This window comes from Falco peregrinus, chromosome 2 (assembly GCF_023634155.1).
Source record: "Falco peregrinus isolate bFalPer1 chromosome 2, bFalPer1.pri, whole genome shotgun sequence".
NCBI classification, from domain to species: domain Eukaryota; kingdom Metazoa; phylum Chordata; class Aves; order Falconiformes; family Falconidae; genus Falco; species Falco peregrinus.
Window position 1 is genome coordinate 33,192,700 of NC_073722.1, and position 16,155 is coordinate 33,208,854.

The window sequence follows — 16,155 nt, forward strand, 5'->3', positions numbered from 1 at the left end:
GCATGCGTATGCGTGTACACACACACATATATATGGAGATGAGGAAATAGTTTGACAAACTGTAGGTGGTCTTGCCTTCTTGGACACAGTAATCCTCTAAGAGAAATTGTATGATATGGATAGGTTATTTAAGGGTTGTACTTCTACTGGTAATTGAATCTTGCAAAAAAATCACCTCCATTTATCTTAACAGAAACTAGTGTCACCTCTTCCATGCGTTTGTGCTGTCATTTAAGGGATGTATGAAATCTTCTTGCAATCACTTTGTCTTAGTGTTGTCTTCTAAGGAAGGAAATGCAGGACAACCAGATTGTGTCTTTCCTTGACAAAATCCCAGGGACTTGGGAATTCCTGGAACTTCTTTTAAGAAAGCAATGTTCAGTTTATAAAATAATGCAGATGCAAAAGGGTCTGACAGACAACCATTTTCTTAACAGTAGTGCCCAGTCAGTCGGTGAGGCTGACTTTGGGTTAATGCTCGGGCAGGTTAAATAGCTGAAGTGTAACACTTTTGTGTGTGTGTGTGTGTGTGTATGCGTGCATTATGTTAAAGTTGCTGATGAGCATTAGGTGTCTGTATTTTGCCACCTGCTACATAGTTACCATAATATCTGTAGCTTGCTGTTCCCTTACGTGTCTCAATTTAAATAATAACTGTAACAACAAGACACTTTTAAGTGTTTTGTAATATGCAGTTTCCTGAAGTGTATGATTGATGTGTAATCTTAAAAATGCTGGCCAGCAGAGTTCTTCCCGTGTTAAAGTTTTCCTTCCACTAGAGGCAACTGCAGCTAGGTAGCCTTTCTAGATTCGGACAATATGAAGACGGGTGTGCATTAACCTGTTTTACTTTTTTGAAATCCACAAGACTTGGTATTTAAGGACAGTCATACTAAAATAAGGTTTTCTCTTGTCTTGAACTGAGCTTTTGAAAATTCAGGCTTTATATGAGTTGCATGTTAAATGATAAATCTTTAACTTGGTAGAAAGGAAATGTTTGGGGGTTCTTTTTTTTTTTTGTTTTGTTTTTTAAGGTTGGGATAATTCTCCATTATTCCACTCTTGCGACAGTACTGTGGCTGGGAGTGACATCTCGTAATATTTACAAGCAAGTAACCAAAAAAGCAAAAAGATGCCAGGATCCTGATGAGCCACCTCCTCCACCCAGACCAATGCTGAGGTGAGCGTGTTGTTTGTTTTTGCACAACTCATTATTTCCCAGGCTGCTATGCCTATATTCTGACTAGAAAATATTAACAGGTCACTGCTGGTTTTTTCTTTCCAGGTCTGTAAGGTCCATTCCAGATTTTTCTGTTCCTCAGCATTATGTTCAGGAGGATGAGGTGAAGGATGATTGGTCTTAGCATGTTACTGTTGCAGTGCTCTGTTTCTGATTTGTAAATTAAGAAATTGGTAGTGTTTCAGCATCACCGCTAGAGCTTCGATTAGGACTTTGGATAGCAACACAACACTCCCCATTAAATATCATAGAAGAAAGAATGTGGGTAACTGTGTTACCACACAACTAGCAAACACTGCAATTTAAGCAAATTTTAATAGGTTTTCCAAAGATTGCTTACAAATAATTTGAAAAACAGGTGTCACTCATTATCAAGTGAAAACAGTGTTCTTTGTGAAGCATTCCTCTCATAAATTTTATTTCTGAAATCACTGAAATAGGACAAACTAATTTGCTGTGAAATTCATCTTATGTGAAGTATTTCTAATAGAAAACGTTAACATACTCTGCTCCTGTATCTTACTGAGCCTCTGGATAGGAATTAAAAACTGCTAAGCTGAAATTCTCCACAAGGTGGCAGAAGTCGACTAACTTTGATTAGTTATCGGCAAATACTTAAAAAGCTTGATTTTAAAGTACAGGGAGTGCAGAAAATTAGAAATGCTTTTCTGAGTATCAACTACAATTTGCAGTACTATATAAAAGCATATAGAAATATTTAATTGGTAAGTTAGAAGGTTAATATTTATACCACTTAAGTGCTGTCTTTGCTTTCCTTAGCTTTTATTTTTTTTCTTTTAAGAAAATGTAAATCTCTTGTGCTCACTGTAGCATATTATCTCATGCCCATCACCAACTGTGTGCCTTCCAGCAGGGTACTGAGTAGCCTTTTTTAACATCTCTTGTGATTTATTATTTTTTTTTGCCATCCCGTATTATTCGTCATGGAGTTCTTGCTTTGGAAAATGTTACAGTAAAATTACCAGTCTCACAGGCTCAGCTCTGCATAGACATAAATATGTACATACCACTTCAGATCTGGACACCTCACCTGGGCACTGGCAGTAACTCTGGAGACAAGTTCAGAACAGACCAAACATGCTTCATATTTTTCAGATTTTCTCAATTCCAACTTGCAGATCAGGGATTTCCTCAGTCAGATAGATTTGTGGTGGTTTTGCATGGGAACAGCCATAGAAGGATTTGGTTTTTATAATACAAATACTGAGTGAATGTTCTACTTAAAAACACATTTACTTTTTTTTTCCTGTTATTATTGTAACACCTCTTGTTTACTCACGTCATTACGTTTGTTTCTCTATTTGATCTAACTTAAGGACAATTTTTAGCTCATACAACACTTGCCCCCAAAATCTCAGTATTACTGCATTTCCTCTAGCATGCTTTGTATATGTGTTTTATTTACTATTGTGTTCATACAGCTCCTTGTAGTATGACAGTTTTGGTTTGTAATTTGGACTCTTAGGAATTGCTGAAGACTTACAGCAATACATGTGTGCACTTTTCTCCTTTTTTTTTTTTTTTTTTGGTGTTGATACTTCATATCTTGGTATGATTCAAGGCCAGTTGTAAACGTGTTCCTTCAATACAGCAAACTGAACTATGTCTGCAAACAATCCATATTGTTTCACTCTCCCACAATTTACTGGGTATAGAACCAGCTCCACCTATCTGTTTGCTTTGAGTAGCGGTGCATCTTTGAGGCAGTGATTTGTAGTGAAATTAAGTAGAGTAAAATCTACCACAAAAATCTGTTTCATCTGGCCAGTTCCTGATTGCTTCATCAAGATACGGAATAAACCAATAACAGAATTATCTTTGTGGGATTCAGCAATTAGTGTACCTAGACTTCCAAGAAAGAATTGTTTTGTGTCTCAAGTGAGACGGCAGTAACTGCAGGTGTATAATCTGAAATGCAGTGGACAGATCCAGGATCATCAGAATAGGTGTCTCCTGTTGACAAAACAAACTACCTGTCCATATGTCACAGTAGCAGTTTTCACTGACTGTTCTGATTTGAATTTGGACTGGATTAGCATAAGATGCAGGACAGAGTGCCATTAACTGGAATGATTTTCAGTAATTATTGATCTGCCGTTAAAGAATTCAGTATGAATTCATAGAAACTGGAATGAAAAGCTAGAGACTCCAACAACATATACCCCCATCCTGGTGAAGGCATACAGTTTTCATTACCACCACCACAGGAAATGGGAGGTGTATACTATGAGATTAGAGAGTCCATTAAAAATAATGACATGAAAACACCAGCAACACCACCCCTCAAAATCCCTCAACCCAAAAAAAACCAAGTAAAAAGAGTTCTTATAGCTGATCTTCTGAATGGTCATAATATTAGACAAGTTAACCTCTGGAAAAAGAAACATACCACTTACTATTTTCCTTCTAAATTTCTGTATTCTCTTGCAACAGTTTACAGCTTCTGACTATCAGCTTTTGCTCCTTCCTTTTAACCATGTGAACCTTTGCTCAGTGCCTGCAAGGGAGGTGAGCAGCTGGGAGAGAGATGCTTTGCAACAGGAGGAAAAAAAATCTGTAGTGAGGCAGAATTAGACTTAGAAAAAATATATATTGCCGAAGCCCAAAACCGATTCACCCTATTTATTTTGTTCAAGAACTTACATATTTCCAGAATCCTGAAAAGCTCTAATTTCCTTCATGGTAACTGAATAAAACCATTGCGATTAAGCAGCCACTGATATATCGGCTTTACTTTTTAGGTTCTACCTTATTGGCGGAGGGATCCCTGTCATAGTTTGTGGAATAACAGCAGCAGCAAACATCCGAAATTACGGCAGCAGACCTAATGCTCCTTAGTAAGTACCGTATAGCCGAGAGCTCTGTCGTAAGATTTCACATGTTTGCAATGACCAGTGAGAAGACAATAATTTTCTTTGGTTTGTTTCTTTTCTAGTTGCTGGATGACTTGGGAACCTAGCTTAGGAGCGTTTTATGGACCAGCTAGCTTTATAATTTTTGTAAACTGTATGTATTTTCTCAGCATATTCATACAACTAAAACGTCACCCTGAACGTAAATATGAACTTAAGGAACCCGTTGAGGAACAGCAGCGTCTGGCCACCAATGAACATGGAGAACTGGCTCATCAGGATTCATTATCTGTGTCACTAGTTTCCACATCTGCTCTGGAGAATGAGCACAGTTTCCAGGCACAGCTGCTGGGAGTGGGCCTCACTTTGCTTTTGTATGTTGCTCTGTGGATCTTTGGAGCTTTGTCAGTTTCCCTGTATTACCCCATGGATCTGATCTTCAGCTGTTTTTTTGGGGTAACATGTTTAAGCCTCAGTGCCTTTCTTATGGTGCACCATTGCATTAACAGGGAAGATGTCAGGCATGCTTGGATAACGACTTGCTGCCCTGGAAGGAGCACATATTCAGTGCAAGTAAATGTGCAGCCTTCCAGTTCCAGTGGAACCAATGGAGAGGCCCCTAAGTGCACCAACAGTAGCGCAGAATCTTCGTGCACAAATAAAAGTGCATCAAGTCTAAAAAATTCCTCTCAGGGCTGTAAACTAACTAACTTGCAAGCTGCAGCGGCTCGGTGCCACCCTGCTTCTCTGCCATTGAACACAGGTCCTCAGCTTGATAACAGTCTCACTGAACATTCGGTGGATAATGATATCAAAATGCACGTAGCTCCCTTAGAGGTACAGTTCCGGACAAACGGACACCCAAGTCGGCATCATAAGAACAGAAGCAAGGGACATCGTGCTAGCAGACTTGCGGTATTGAGGGAATATGCCTATGATGTTCCCACAAGTGTGGAAGGGAGCGTGCAGAACGGCTTACCTAAAAGTCGACAAAGCAACAGCGAAGGGCATTCGAGGAGCCGAAGAGCCTATTTGGCATATAGAGAACGGCAGTATAACCAGTCCCAGCAAGATAGCAGCGACGCTTGCAGTACGCTTCCAAAAAGTAGCAGAAATACTGAAAAAACAGTAGGTACCAACAACAAAAAAGATCTTCTAAGGAAACCAATAGCAGTTGAACTTGAAAACCAGCAAAAATCTTATGGCTTAAATTTAGCCATTCAGAATGGACCACTTAAAAGCAGTGGACAGGATGGACCCCTGCTCACCGCAGACAGTACTGGCAATATCAGAACTGGGTTATGGAAACACGAAACTACTGTGTAGCACTATAATTCATTGCCGCACGAATCCGTATGAACTGTGATTACACATTCCTTCAAGCTGTTAACGCGTCTAAAGACTGTTTACAAACACTAGGTACTTTATGCAGGGAGGGAACAAAGATAATCTGCCAAGCAAAAGATTGTATGCATTATTGTGTTTTCTGTTCTTACAAACATGAACTCTTGGTATCTTGTGAATATTTTTTTTGAAGCGTCAGTCTTGAGAGAATGCAAAACACAACTTTGTACATTGCTATTTTTTACCTGTAACCCTGCCGATGTGTCCACAACACATTTCAAATTTGTATTTAAATGTATAATAAATAGTATTTTCCCCAGCAGCCCAATGTTGCACTTACTTGTTGGGTTTTTTAAAGATTACTGCACTGAATGTCATCTTGATCTTACTATTTCAGTATCTGAAACTTAGAGGAGTTTCAGTTACAAAAGAAAATATTTGGTGCCTGAAACAGACAATGCAAATAGCTCAATTAGTTGCATAAAGCCTAGAATTTGCTTGAAATGAAGAAGCTACATTTTAAAGAGATTTTTAGTATGCAGGCAACTTGCTTACTCAAAAATCGTCGTCTTGTACTTGCTGCATAAGTTATGTTTTTAGATGGTTTATTTTAATGCCACTTGCACAGAGTTTTAGTTTACTTGGTAGGTTGTGGATAATACTCTTCATTGCCCTCATGACTGCAATATATTTTTTTTTAAATTTGTTTTAATCATTTGTGATTGAGAAGGTTAAGAATGCTCACAGACAAGAGGTGCTAATTTGCAAAGGTCATCAGTACATACCAGTGAAAACTCATTCAGTTGTAATAGTGTGGAGGAGTAATGGCACAGGTGTTTTGATAGGTGGTAATGGGATAATCTGCTAGGAGTATGATCAGTATGCAAAATTGGGGTCTTCAGGTTGTGTCACTGTACAAGCTGACTCTTGAGAGAGTGTTTTGAATTGCAAGTGCACTTTTACTGATATGTATGTGACAATTTGCAGAATAATTTTCTCTAATACTTTACAGCATCTCAAAAAAAACCCAAGCACTAAAAGCAATAAAACATTTTGGTTGCTGAGCTACTGAATTTAAAAAAAAAAAAACACACATGAACTTATGCAGTAGAAATAGCTAAAAAGTGCAATCTTTTACAATAATGTAAATCTTGAAGATGAAAGTTGCAGTTAAACTCATTTAAATTTAATTGCGGTATAATTGCAAAAATTAGTGTCAAGGTTAAAATATTTTATGTACAATGAAACATAGAGTAGGTTGTTTGTCAGTTATAAGTATAGTTTCCTGTACTTAAATTGCTGACACCTCAATGTGAACAAGATCATATTTTGTGTCATCTTGCTGCTGTGAAAAATTAGAGGTTGTAGTTGCGGTGTAATGCTTGAGTCTTTACCTGCTTCCAGTACTGATGCCTGTTTTGCTAAAACCATGTGTACTAAATAGCAACAAATGCTTCTGTATCATCTAATAACTGATACCACAACTCAACTTTTAAGCAACAAATGGAATTGGATTGTATATACTTGGCTAGCTGGTTACCTGATTCAGACTTGTCAGTGTTGCGTGTTTTAGTTAAGTGTATCTGTTTGAATACAGGTACAGATCTGTACGTTCTAAGTACTCGGAATGTTAAGTAATTTATAATGTGATTATTGCTTGCCAGATTTACTGCGCCCTCAACTAATTGGTTTGATAGTCTGAACTAGTCCTGGATGCATTGTACAAACCTCTCCAGCAGGACAGTGTTGTTAGGATTTGGGGCTCTGTTTTTACTACTTGAGAGTTGTTGCCATTTAAGAATTCTTAAAGCAACATTTTGACAAGCATATGACTCAGTTTTGATTAGTACTGTATTTTACTGGCTTCAATAAAAGTAGCTTTTAGCTTGTAACTGACCTTAGAGCCACCATATGGATAGGCACTCCAAAAAAGGAGCTTTATAGGTATTACCAAAGAAAAGAATTTAAACTAAATGTCGAAATACTTGCATTTTAAGCTATTTGACAAAATATTTAAGCATCTTGGACAACTCACTGCTTTGTAATTGCAAAAAAACCCTGTTTGTGGTTTGTTATATGGAGGTGCTGGTGGTGGGGTTCCTCTTGGTGGCAGAAACATTTTGGGTCTAGAAGTGAAAACCGGTAACTTGATCCTGTGCAGTTCCAAATGCTGCAGGTCTGTCTCTCTGGATTGAGTGATGGATTGAATGAAGACTGAACTGCAGACGGTAAGTGTAAGGGTACATGCTAAGAGAAGCACTCATATCTGAGCTGAATTTGTGTGTTACACAATAGAAGCGATATAATCGTTTGGGTTCCTTCATACATAGTTTGTAGGCCCAAATACAGATATTTTTATATTATATTCAATTAGGAATATCTACTGTGCTGGGTTTGTTTGTGGGGTGTGGGGGGGGTGTTGGTTTTGGGGTTTTTTTTAATAGTAACATATATTGTACTAACACAAATAATTTAAGCCTACTTCGTGTTTTCTTCAAATTATTGATCTAGAAAAATATAATCTGTATGGAGAATGTCAGAACAGTCCAGAGAAAATTTCTTATTACCTGAGTGAAGTATGATAGGGACTCAGGATAAGATCAGCTACCCTTTAGAATTCACATGCCCTTTGCTTTTAGTACTTGACAGCTTTTGCACAGGTTTGGAATTGAGCATCAGTTTAGTCTTGAAGCTTAAAATGGCGTTAAGATTAATTCTGTATGTAATACTTCTGCATAGCTTGATAGCTTACCTTAAGTTTTGATGAGATTGCAAACAGTTTATTTTTTCAAAGTACCTAATAAATTAGAAATGGCTTTGGTACATATAGGGGTTGTTAATGTAAAAATATTAAATCATCACACTAGTAAACACTTACTTCACTTACAGCTATGTACATAGCTACATTTGCTTTTAATCTAGCAAGTGCTTTTGTTTAGATGATGACAAATTTAAGACATTCTCAGATACAGTCTGGACAGATGAAGAATACACTCATCTCCTGTGTTTGCCTTGAATAATCTTAAATGAAAGATTTATACAACTAAAAGGTAGAAGCTAGGTTATTAGGCTCTGAAAAAGTGGAGTTTAGTATAGTATCTTATGAGGAAACTGGAAACAGAATATCTTCACACTTTAATATGTCTTTTTCTAACAGTGTAAAGCAAGCTTATTTTTAGAGTTTTAATTAAAAATTTGCATGCAAAACCACCAAAATCACTCCAGTGGGAAAAAACGTTACACAAACCCCTTATTTTTGCCTGATTGTGGAACAATGAGAAAACAGGTACTACAATCATTGATCAGATACATGAAGGAGAGTAGATAATGGAGTGGAGTGATCTTGTTTTATCTACAAAAAGGGAGAGACTAGAAACAGTAGTAGCTAGTGCTGGTTGTCACTGTGATAAAAGTCAATATATTTATCCAGTTACAATAGTGACAGAAGCAGACTTTGACAAGCAAGCGTCACAGGTTTGGAGGAAGAAGGCTATAAGCACGCCCTGGTTTATGGCTAAAGAATTTTGGTGGTGATAACCAAGGATAGGGGTTGAGGTGGGGATGAAGTTAAGAGTGTTAGTAAGAAAAAGGAGTTGATTGAAACGTGGCATACGTGAGAGATGATAGTTTTGCAGCCAGATGGACAATTATCCAGTTAAGAGCTAAACCAGGCGTTTATAACGGATGAGGGAAGTATCTGCAGCAACTGTGACACCCTCGTGATATGTAAGACAAGTGACACCAGCATATATAGAGTAGCAGAAAGCCATCATGGCAGAGCGCCATTAACTAATCCTGGGGAATGCATTAAAAAATGTAGAAAATAAAAGTCACTTTTGGATTAGACAGACTTCTTTGAACAAAATGTCTTTCATAACCAAAAAGGTAAGTTTTCAAAAGGGACGTTTTCCTTGTTTTAATGAACATCTGCATGCAAAATTCACTCATGCAAACAATCGCTACTTGAATATGTGGTTAAGACATGAAGGTGTATTTTGCCTTTTACTGAATGAAAAGAACTCTACTACTTGCTCATACATAATGTGTTATCAGAATACCTTAAATGCTGATTATTTAAAATTTTTGTACGTTGATAAATACTTAAGGTGTTGGGAGGAAGAAACAACTGATTTTTGTAAAGTTCTTTCATTTTTACTTTATTCCATGTTGACCAGTTCTGTGTTAACAGTGCTGCTTGCTGAACCTGTTTGTCTTATGTATCGTGTATCATGTTGCTGCTTTTTCACATCCCTGAGCAAACTGAAAGATCAGTTTTGTTCAGGTTTTTTTTTATCACAGTTTCTAGATTCTGGAGATAAGTAGCATACATATCTGTGAGAAGTAATGGTGTCCTTATAGTTCAAGATTAGCATATAAAAAGCATGAAGAAGGCTTCTAATTTAAACAAACACACTGAATTTTTAAACCTACTTTTAAAAACAAGGGGACCTGTTGTGTTGTAGGAGTTTGGGTTTAGTTTAAATTAGGTTTACATGCCTTCTCTGGTTGCAGGATTGGGTGAATATAGACATTTGGGGAGATGGAGGAGGAAATGAAGTGGTGGTATCTATGAATAACAGATGTAAATGTTGTTTTATCTGGAAGACGTAACTTTTGAGAACTATTGGGTTAGCAAGATACAAGCATGACAAACTTTTGCCTCTTAACACTAGCCCACGAAGATCTCACTGTGAAACTTGCCTCCGTGCAAGCAGGTAGAAAAGGGCAGTCCTTGGGCAGAGGTGAGGAAAGCAGCCACATGCCTGCTACTCATAACTTGACTGCTTGTAAAGCTCTTGCAGAACTGGTGCTGCTGACCAGGCTTCTCTACTGACTGCAGTTGTGGCTCACCAATGTGTCATAGGCCAAATCTTAAGTGGAGGATGGCTCTACAAAGTCAAAAGAAAGCAGATAAAAGGTCCGTGCGGAGAGAGAGCTTGCTGACTTCTCAAAGTGTGCTTCACAACCAGCTGAGTACATCTAATGTGGCTTTAGTTTAAAAACCCCAAACCTTCAACCACTGCAGCGATCTTCAGTGAGGATGGAAGTCCTTGGAAATTAATCAAAAAAATAAATCCCAAATACAAATACACATGTAAAGTGCTTAGCTGAACATAGCATTTTCTCTGAAGTTAGCATTTACTCAGCATGATAGTGCTTATAAATCTTGCATTCTTTGAGCTCTGTGGTGAAATAGATGTGGCAAGACTTTAGATATTGGTGAGTTGTATAAAAATGAGGAGAAATTTTTTGTATCTGTTAGGTTCTTAAGTGCTGACTATAGGAAATTTCATACAATTCTTCCAGTGGGTCATCACTGAAAAGTCTCAAAGCCAATAGTTAATTTGCACAAATGAAACAGAATACTTCATATTAAAATAACAAATAGATTGATTTTTAAGTGTCTGGGGACTGTTTCAGAGAACATACTTTTCATAAGATGAGTAAAGACCTAGAAAACAAAAATATTTATACAAAAGAAGAAAGAGTCCCAAGTATAAATGTCAGTTTTGGCTTGGAGGAGTTGTTCAGCCCACCTGCAGAGCCTAAAGGGCCTGCTGTGTAGAATCACTACGTATTCTTGATATGATGACCTGTTTCATGTAATACGTACCTGACGCCTTCACTTCACGCACTGAAAGTTCTGTTTGCTGACTATGATTGTTCTGTTTCTCTCCACATCAGATGTTCCTCCTGCACCCTTTTTCCTAATCTCTTATCAGCTACTAATGAATACCGTGTCTGGTTGTGCGCTGGGCTCTCCAACACTGTTCTGCATTGTTAAGCTGTCGATCAGCTTCTGGAGTTGTTTGTGGCAATTTCCCTTTGAATCACAAATGAGTAAGTTCTTATCAGAGCCTAAATCTAGGCAGCAGAATGATGCAGTATGCAGAGACTTAATTTCATCTATTAGTTGGTGATGCGCAACCAGTGAAATGGAAACTTGTAGGAAGGACAGGTTTCCTCCTAGGAGAGGAGGCATTCCTGGTTACAGCCAGAGCTGCTGGGCAAGATGTTTAAAATTAGAATAAATACTTGAATATAGTTTGCATCTAGTCATTTACAGGCTTATCTCTAAAGGTGCTAGATGTGCAACATTTTCAGGCTCTTACAGGAGCTGTAATACATGAACTTGTAGATTCTGTTGACGCAGAACACTTAACCGGATCAGACCACAGTTTAATTTTCAGCTCAGTCGGGCTGAAGATGTACTACTACTACAGCTTTTCAAGTAAAACTGTACTTGAGTTTAATTACTGCTTGATAATAAGGCAGATAGTGTGTGCAGGGGAGAAGAGCTTGGTGTGAAACAGAAAAGGATAGTTGAAAGGCCATCTTTATTAAATGTGGTTGTCAGTGTAAAAAACCCTATTCTCAGGCCATTACAGTCTCAAGATCTGATAAGCAAAAATGGGTGCAATCACCAGTACCTTGTTCCTTCCACCCGTGGATAATGAACAGCCGCGCAGACTGCTCTGATGTTCTGGAGTGATGTACGAGTTGGCCAGTGCCTCTCAACTGAAAGATCATCTGGATGTGGGAGCCATCACCAGTGTTCTCGACGCATCCCTGATGATGACTTACGTTATCCCGTCCTGTGTAGTAAAGCCATCTGTTCATCCCATAGCTGAATTTATCCCTGAACCTTGTGGACAGTGCAGGTGAGCTTTGAAAGTGCTTAATATCAAGTTAGAACAGTTTTATGTTATGAATTTCAGGGAAATGCAACTTTCCATCTAAAATGAAGTCAGCTGCTCGATGATAACTGCGGAGTAACGTCAGCTGTTCTCTCCAGTATGTGGCTCAATAGCTTTCCTGTCACCTTCAGCAGCTGACAGAGAAGTGAACCCAATTGTCACCATCTTTTTGACACAAAAGTTTTATACTTCATGAGATTTTTGTCACCTTTCTTTAAAAATATCAGCTCAACCAGTGTGCTTTTTCCCCTTCCCTGTTACATTTGCCACCTTATATTTTAGTGTTCCTGCATTCAAGAGCAGGAAGGACAGAATCTATAAAGGAAAGCCCGAGGAATCGGAGGAGAATTTCCTAATCTGGTCCAGTGTTTCTGATAAAGGAGGTGGGAAGAGTTTTAATCTGAAATTTGCAAAAGAACCCAAAAACAAAAACACGCAAAAAAAAAAAAAGCACAACAACAACAAAAAAACCCCACTGCAAAACAAAACCTAAACCCAAGCTGGCAAACAGTGAAAAAAAACAAACAGAATTCTTATACAGATTCAAAGGGAACGAGAACAAAATTTTAATACTACTTAATAGGCAAAAATGTGATTCCTGTGGCAAGCTGCTCCTTGCACTGAGGTGCCCTTAGTAGAGTGCCCAGTGTCTAGGCATGGTGATAATGCTGCTGTTTCATTGCTGAGATTTGATAGTGCTAATTCAGCCCCTACAGGCCTATTTTTGAAGCTTTTGCCTGAAAACAGGCAGGCAGACCCAGGACTGTCATGAAAAAATTACTTAGAGTGAGGTTACATGTTAGAAATACCACAGCAATTAATGGCCAAGGCTACCGAAGGGGTGATCTGTGTTCCCAAAACATCTTGTTGTTGAACAGTGTAATTACCACAGTCCTAGGACTAGGGTAGAATTATTCTTGTCCTGCTGTCAAACAGCTTATACTCAAATAGGCACCTGTTTAGGGTTGGTTTTTTCCCCTCCCCCCATGAAGTTAATGGGTAACAGCTGTTAACTCAGCAAGTTGGTAGCTCAGCTTATCCAACACATATGTCAAGTATCTTTCCTTTCCTAGGAGGATCCATCTAATTTTCTCCCAAGATCCTTTTTTTTCCTAAAGCTGTGCGCTGTAATAGCAAAACCTCAAAAATCCTGCTCCGAGGGTCCTGCACACCCTTCCCTTTCTCCCAGGAACACTGGCTTTTGCTGCAGGGTGGCTTTTACTTAGCTGGGAAGCATTTTTTTAAAGCTTTATTCAACATTACTGAAGTTAAAGCAGAGCTGATAAATTTCTGCAAGGCCCACAGGATTTTCTCTCTGACACAACAACTGTTCACCTATGTAAAGGTGATGGGTTCTGTTGTAGCATGATATCATTATTAGGCTGGATCAGAAATGCCAAAGATTGCCTGGAGGTGTTTCTAAGAGCTGCTGTATTATTCCTGTTAATTTCCTTAGGGTTTCTGCTTTTCAACAGGTATCACCTTAGTTTTGTGTTCTGAAGAGAATGCGAAATCATCTGTAATGCACAGGAGAACACTTAAGAAAACAAAACCCCCAACCCTTTTATTTCTGAAAGCACGGGACAGAGATTCTAAATTTATGCCTGCTTGCCAATGTAACTTTAAAAAGGCAGTTTAATATAGTTCTATTAAAAAAAAATACGTACAAACATCCTTGAGGAAATCAGTTTTTCTTTCCAAACTGTGCCTGCTGAAAAGATCCAAGTTACTGTTAGGATGTACTTTTACATTAAGACAAGACCTTTCAAGTTATTATAGAATAGATGTCCAGAACCACAGAGCTATAGTGAATGGCTCTTAATGCTCACACATCTTCCCCTGTGCTCTGCCATTTCCGTTGCAGGTTCTGTATGGATGAAACCAAAGCCGGGGTGCTATTAGGTGGGCATTTTGGAGGGGAGCTGCTGGTACCACGCACCTTGTGATAATGAGGCCTTGACTCCTTGTTTCTGTGGCTGTAGGATCTCAGTGAATCAATGCGTTCACGCTAGCCGTGATCAAATCCAGCCTTGGCAGGCAGAGCTACCTGCTCACTGTAAGTTACTGCTTACCTAGAATACCGTACTGCATAGAAATTCAGCAGGAAGAAAATACACATGCTCCTTTCCAAAACCTAATCTGCACAGCTGCCCCCCCCTCCCTGGTCTCATGTACAACAGCTGTAAGTAATAACCTGGTTTTTACTCCAGAAAAGCTGTCCCTTGGAGATAGCAAGTCACCTGGCAGCTCTCAGCCCACAGGAATTAAAGACAGAATCCATTTGATATTATGTGACCTGTGGGCAATAAACATAAGGGAAAAGAAACAACACATGTTGGATATCAGCCAAATGACTTACAGAAAGCAGGTATCTGATACCAATAACAAAATTGTTGATCCATTTTTTACATTTTTTTTTTATACTATGAGCATAAGATGCAAAGTATTGTACTCCATCTGTTTCAGCTCTCCTATTTTCATCCAGAAGTGTAAGCTTCAGTGGCTGCATGCAAAGAAAGAGAACTGCCTACAGCCCAGTGAGGAAGAAGACAGCAATACTGACATTTTCCACAAGTTTCTCTGGGCTTTGAATTGCAACAGCTAGTCTCTGACCTAGAAGGGCAACTAAAAATACAGGAAGTCAGCTTAGCTGATATTCTACTTATATTACTTTTGAAGAGCAAAGAATTGATCAAGAGTACTGGGAAAATGTTTAGTTGTCTACGTACAGCCTTTGTTTTAAGGAAGCTTGTGATTAAAAAAATATATCTGTCCTTTACTGATGCAAATATTCCCTTCTTTACTTCGAGGACAAAATTAAAGTTCTGGTGTTTCAGCCTACAAGATCTGTGGCATTTCCTTTGTTCAGACTTAAATAATACATATGCTTTTCAGTAGCATTACAACCAAATCTGTTTAACAGTGGGGATACAAAAATTCCCTAGAACTTTGCCCCACTTACTGATGCAAAAGTGAGCAGGAAGGAAAGGGACATGAAAGGACAGAGGAAGTGAGAATGGTAATGGTAATGGAAGAAGATGTGAATGAAAAGGTGGTTTATATAAGGATTTTACATTTATGCTGGAGCTCTGAGGGCTGGTAGGTGCCAATAGGCCTGGAAGCCACTGCCTGCTGCTGCTTCTGCCTCCCGTGCCTCTGAACAGGCTATGACTGCAGAAATAGCTTCAAGGGCCTGAAAGATCCCAGGAAGATTTGAGAAGGAAGAATAGAAGAGAAAAATTGTTAAGACAAAGTTCTGAATATATTGTAATGTTGCTAGTGACATGCCACTTGTACCAGTTGTGGGCAAAATAAAGGAATAGGAACTTATCACAAACATATGGAAGGGACATCATCACCACCAGTAAATGATCTAAAGTAACAATGTGAGTGATAGCAGAATGGTAAGGAGGCAGTGCAAGCCTGTCACAATAGCCATTTTCAGTCACAGAGAGCGCGTTACCATGGATTTCAATAGGGAGCAGACTTTCAAAGTTGCCTGCAGTGACATTAAAATGGAAAAAGTTCCCAAATGAGAGCGCACTCAAGACCATCTCCAGAAATGAAAGCTTACTTCAGTTATAGTGGTGGCAGAGAAAACAAAGAGCACAGTGCCACTATGATAAGGAACAGAAAATGCAGAAAACTGGCGGGTAATACTGCATTCATACATAAATACTTGTATTATTTTTCACTTTTTCTAATGTGCATTAGAAGCTTATAATTGTTTTCTGGTCCTTCTATTGTTTCTAGCTCTTCAAAATCCTGCATTACCAACCCCTGAACACCTATTCCAAACCTGATGCATCAGAAGAAAAACAAGGCTCCAAAAAACACAGTATATCCGTGGCCCAAACCCCCCCAAGTCTTTGCTTTTTGGTTGTTATAGAAATCCTATTAGAACAACAATGTACGTGGATTCCCAAAGCAATAATTGCATTATTATGTGAGTAATGTATTAAATTACTCTGATGCTTTCATTGGTCTCCTATGAAGCGAG

General features: G+C 38.6%; 1 protein-coding gene across 1 annotated transcript in view; it reads left to right on the top strand.

Moving 5' to 3' along the window:
• Positions 1 to 5,779, top strand: part of ADGRA3 (adhesion G protein-coupled receptor A3) — a 56,582-nt gene extending 50,803 nt beyond the window's left edge. The window contains exons 17-19 of the mRNA XM_055796145.1: positions 1,035 to 1,180; positions 4,003 to 4,098; positions 4,197 to 5,779. Coding sequence (XP_055652120.1) covers positions 1,035 to 1,180; positions 4,003 to 4,098; positions 4,197 to 5,439 — 1,485 coding nt within the window. The 3' untranslated portion in view covers positions 5,440 to 5,779. The remainder of the gene's footprint in view (positions 1 to 1,034; positions 1,181 to 4,002; positions 4,099 to 4,196) is intronic.
• The last annotated feature ends 10,376 nt before the right edge of the window (positions 5,780 to 16,155 follow it).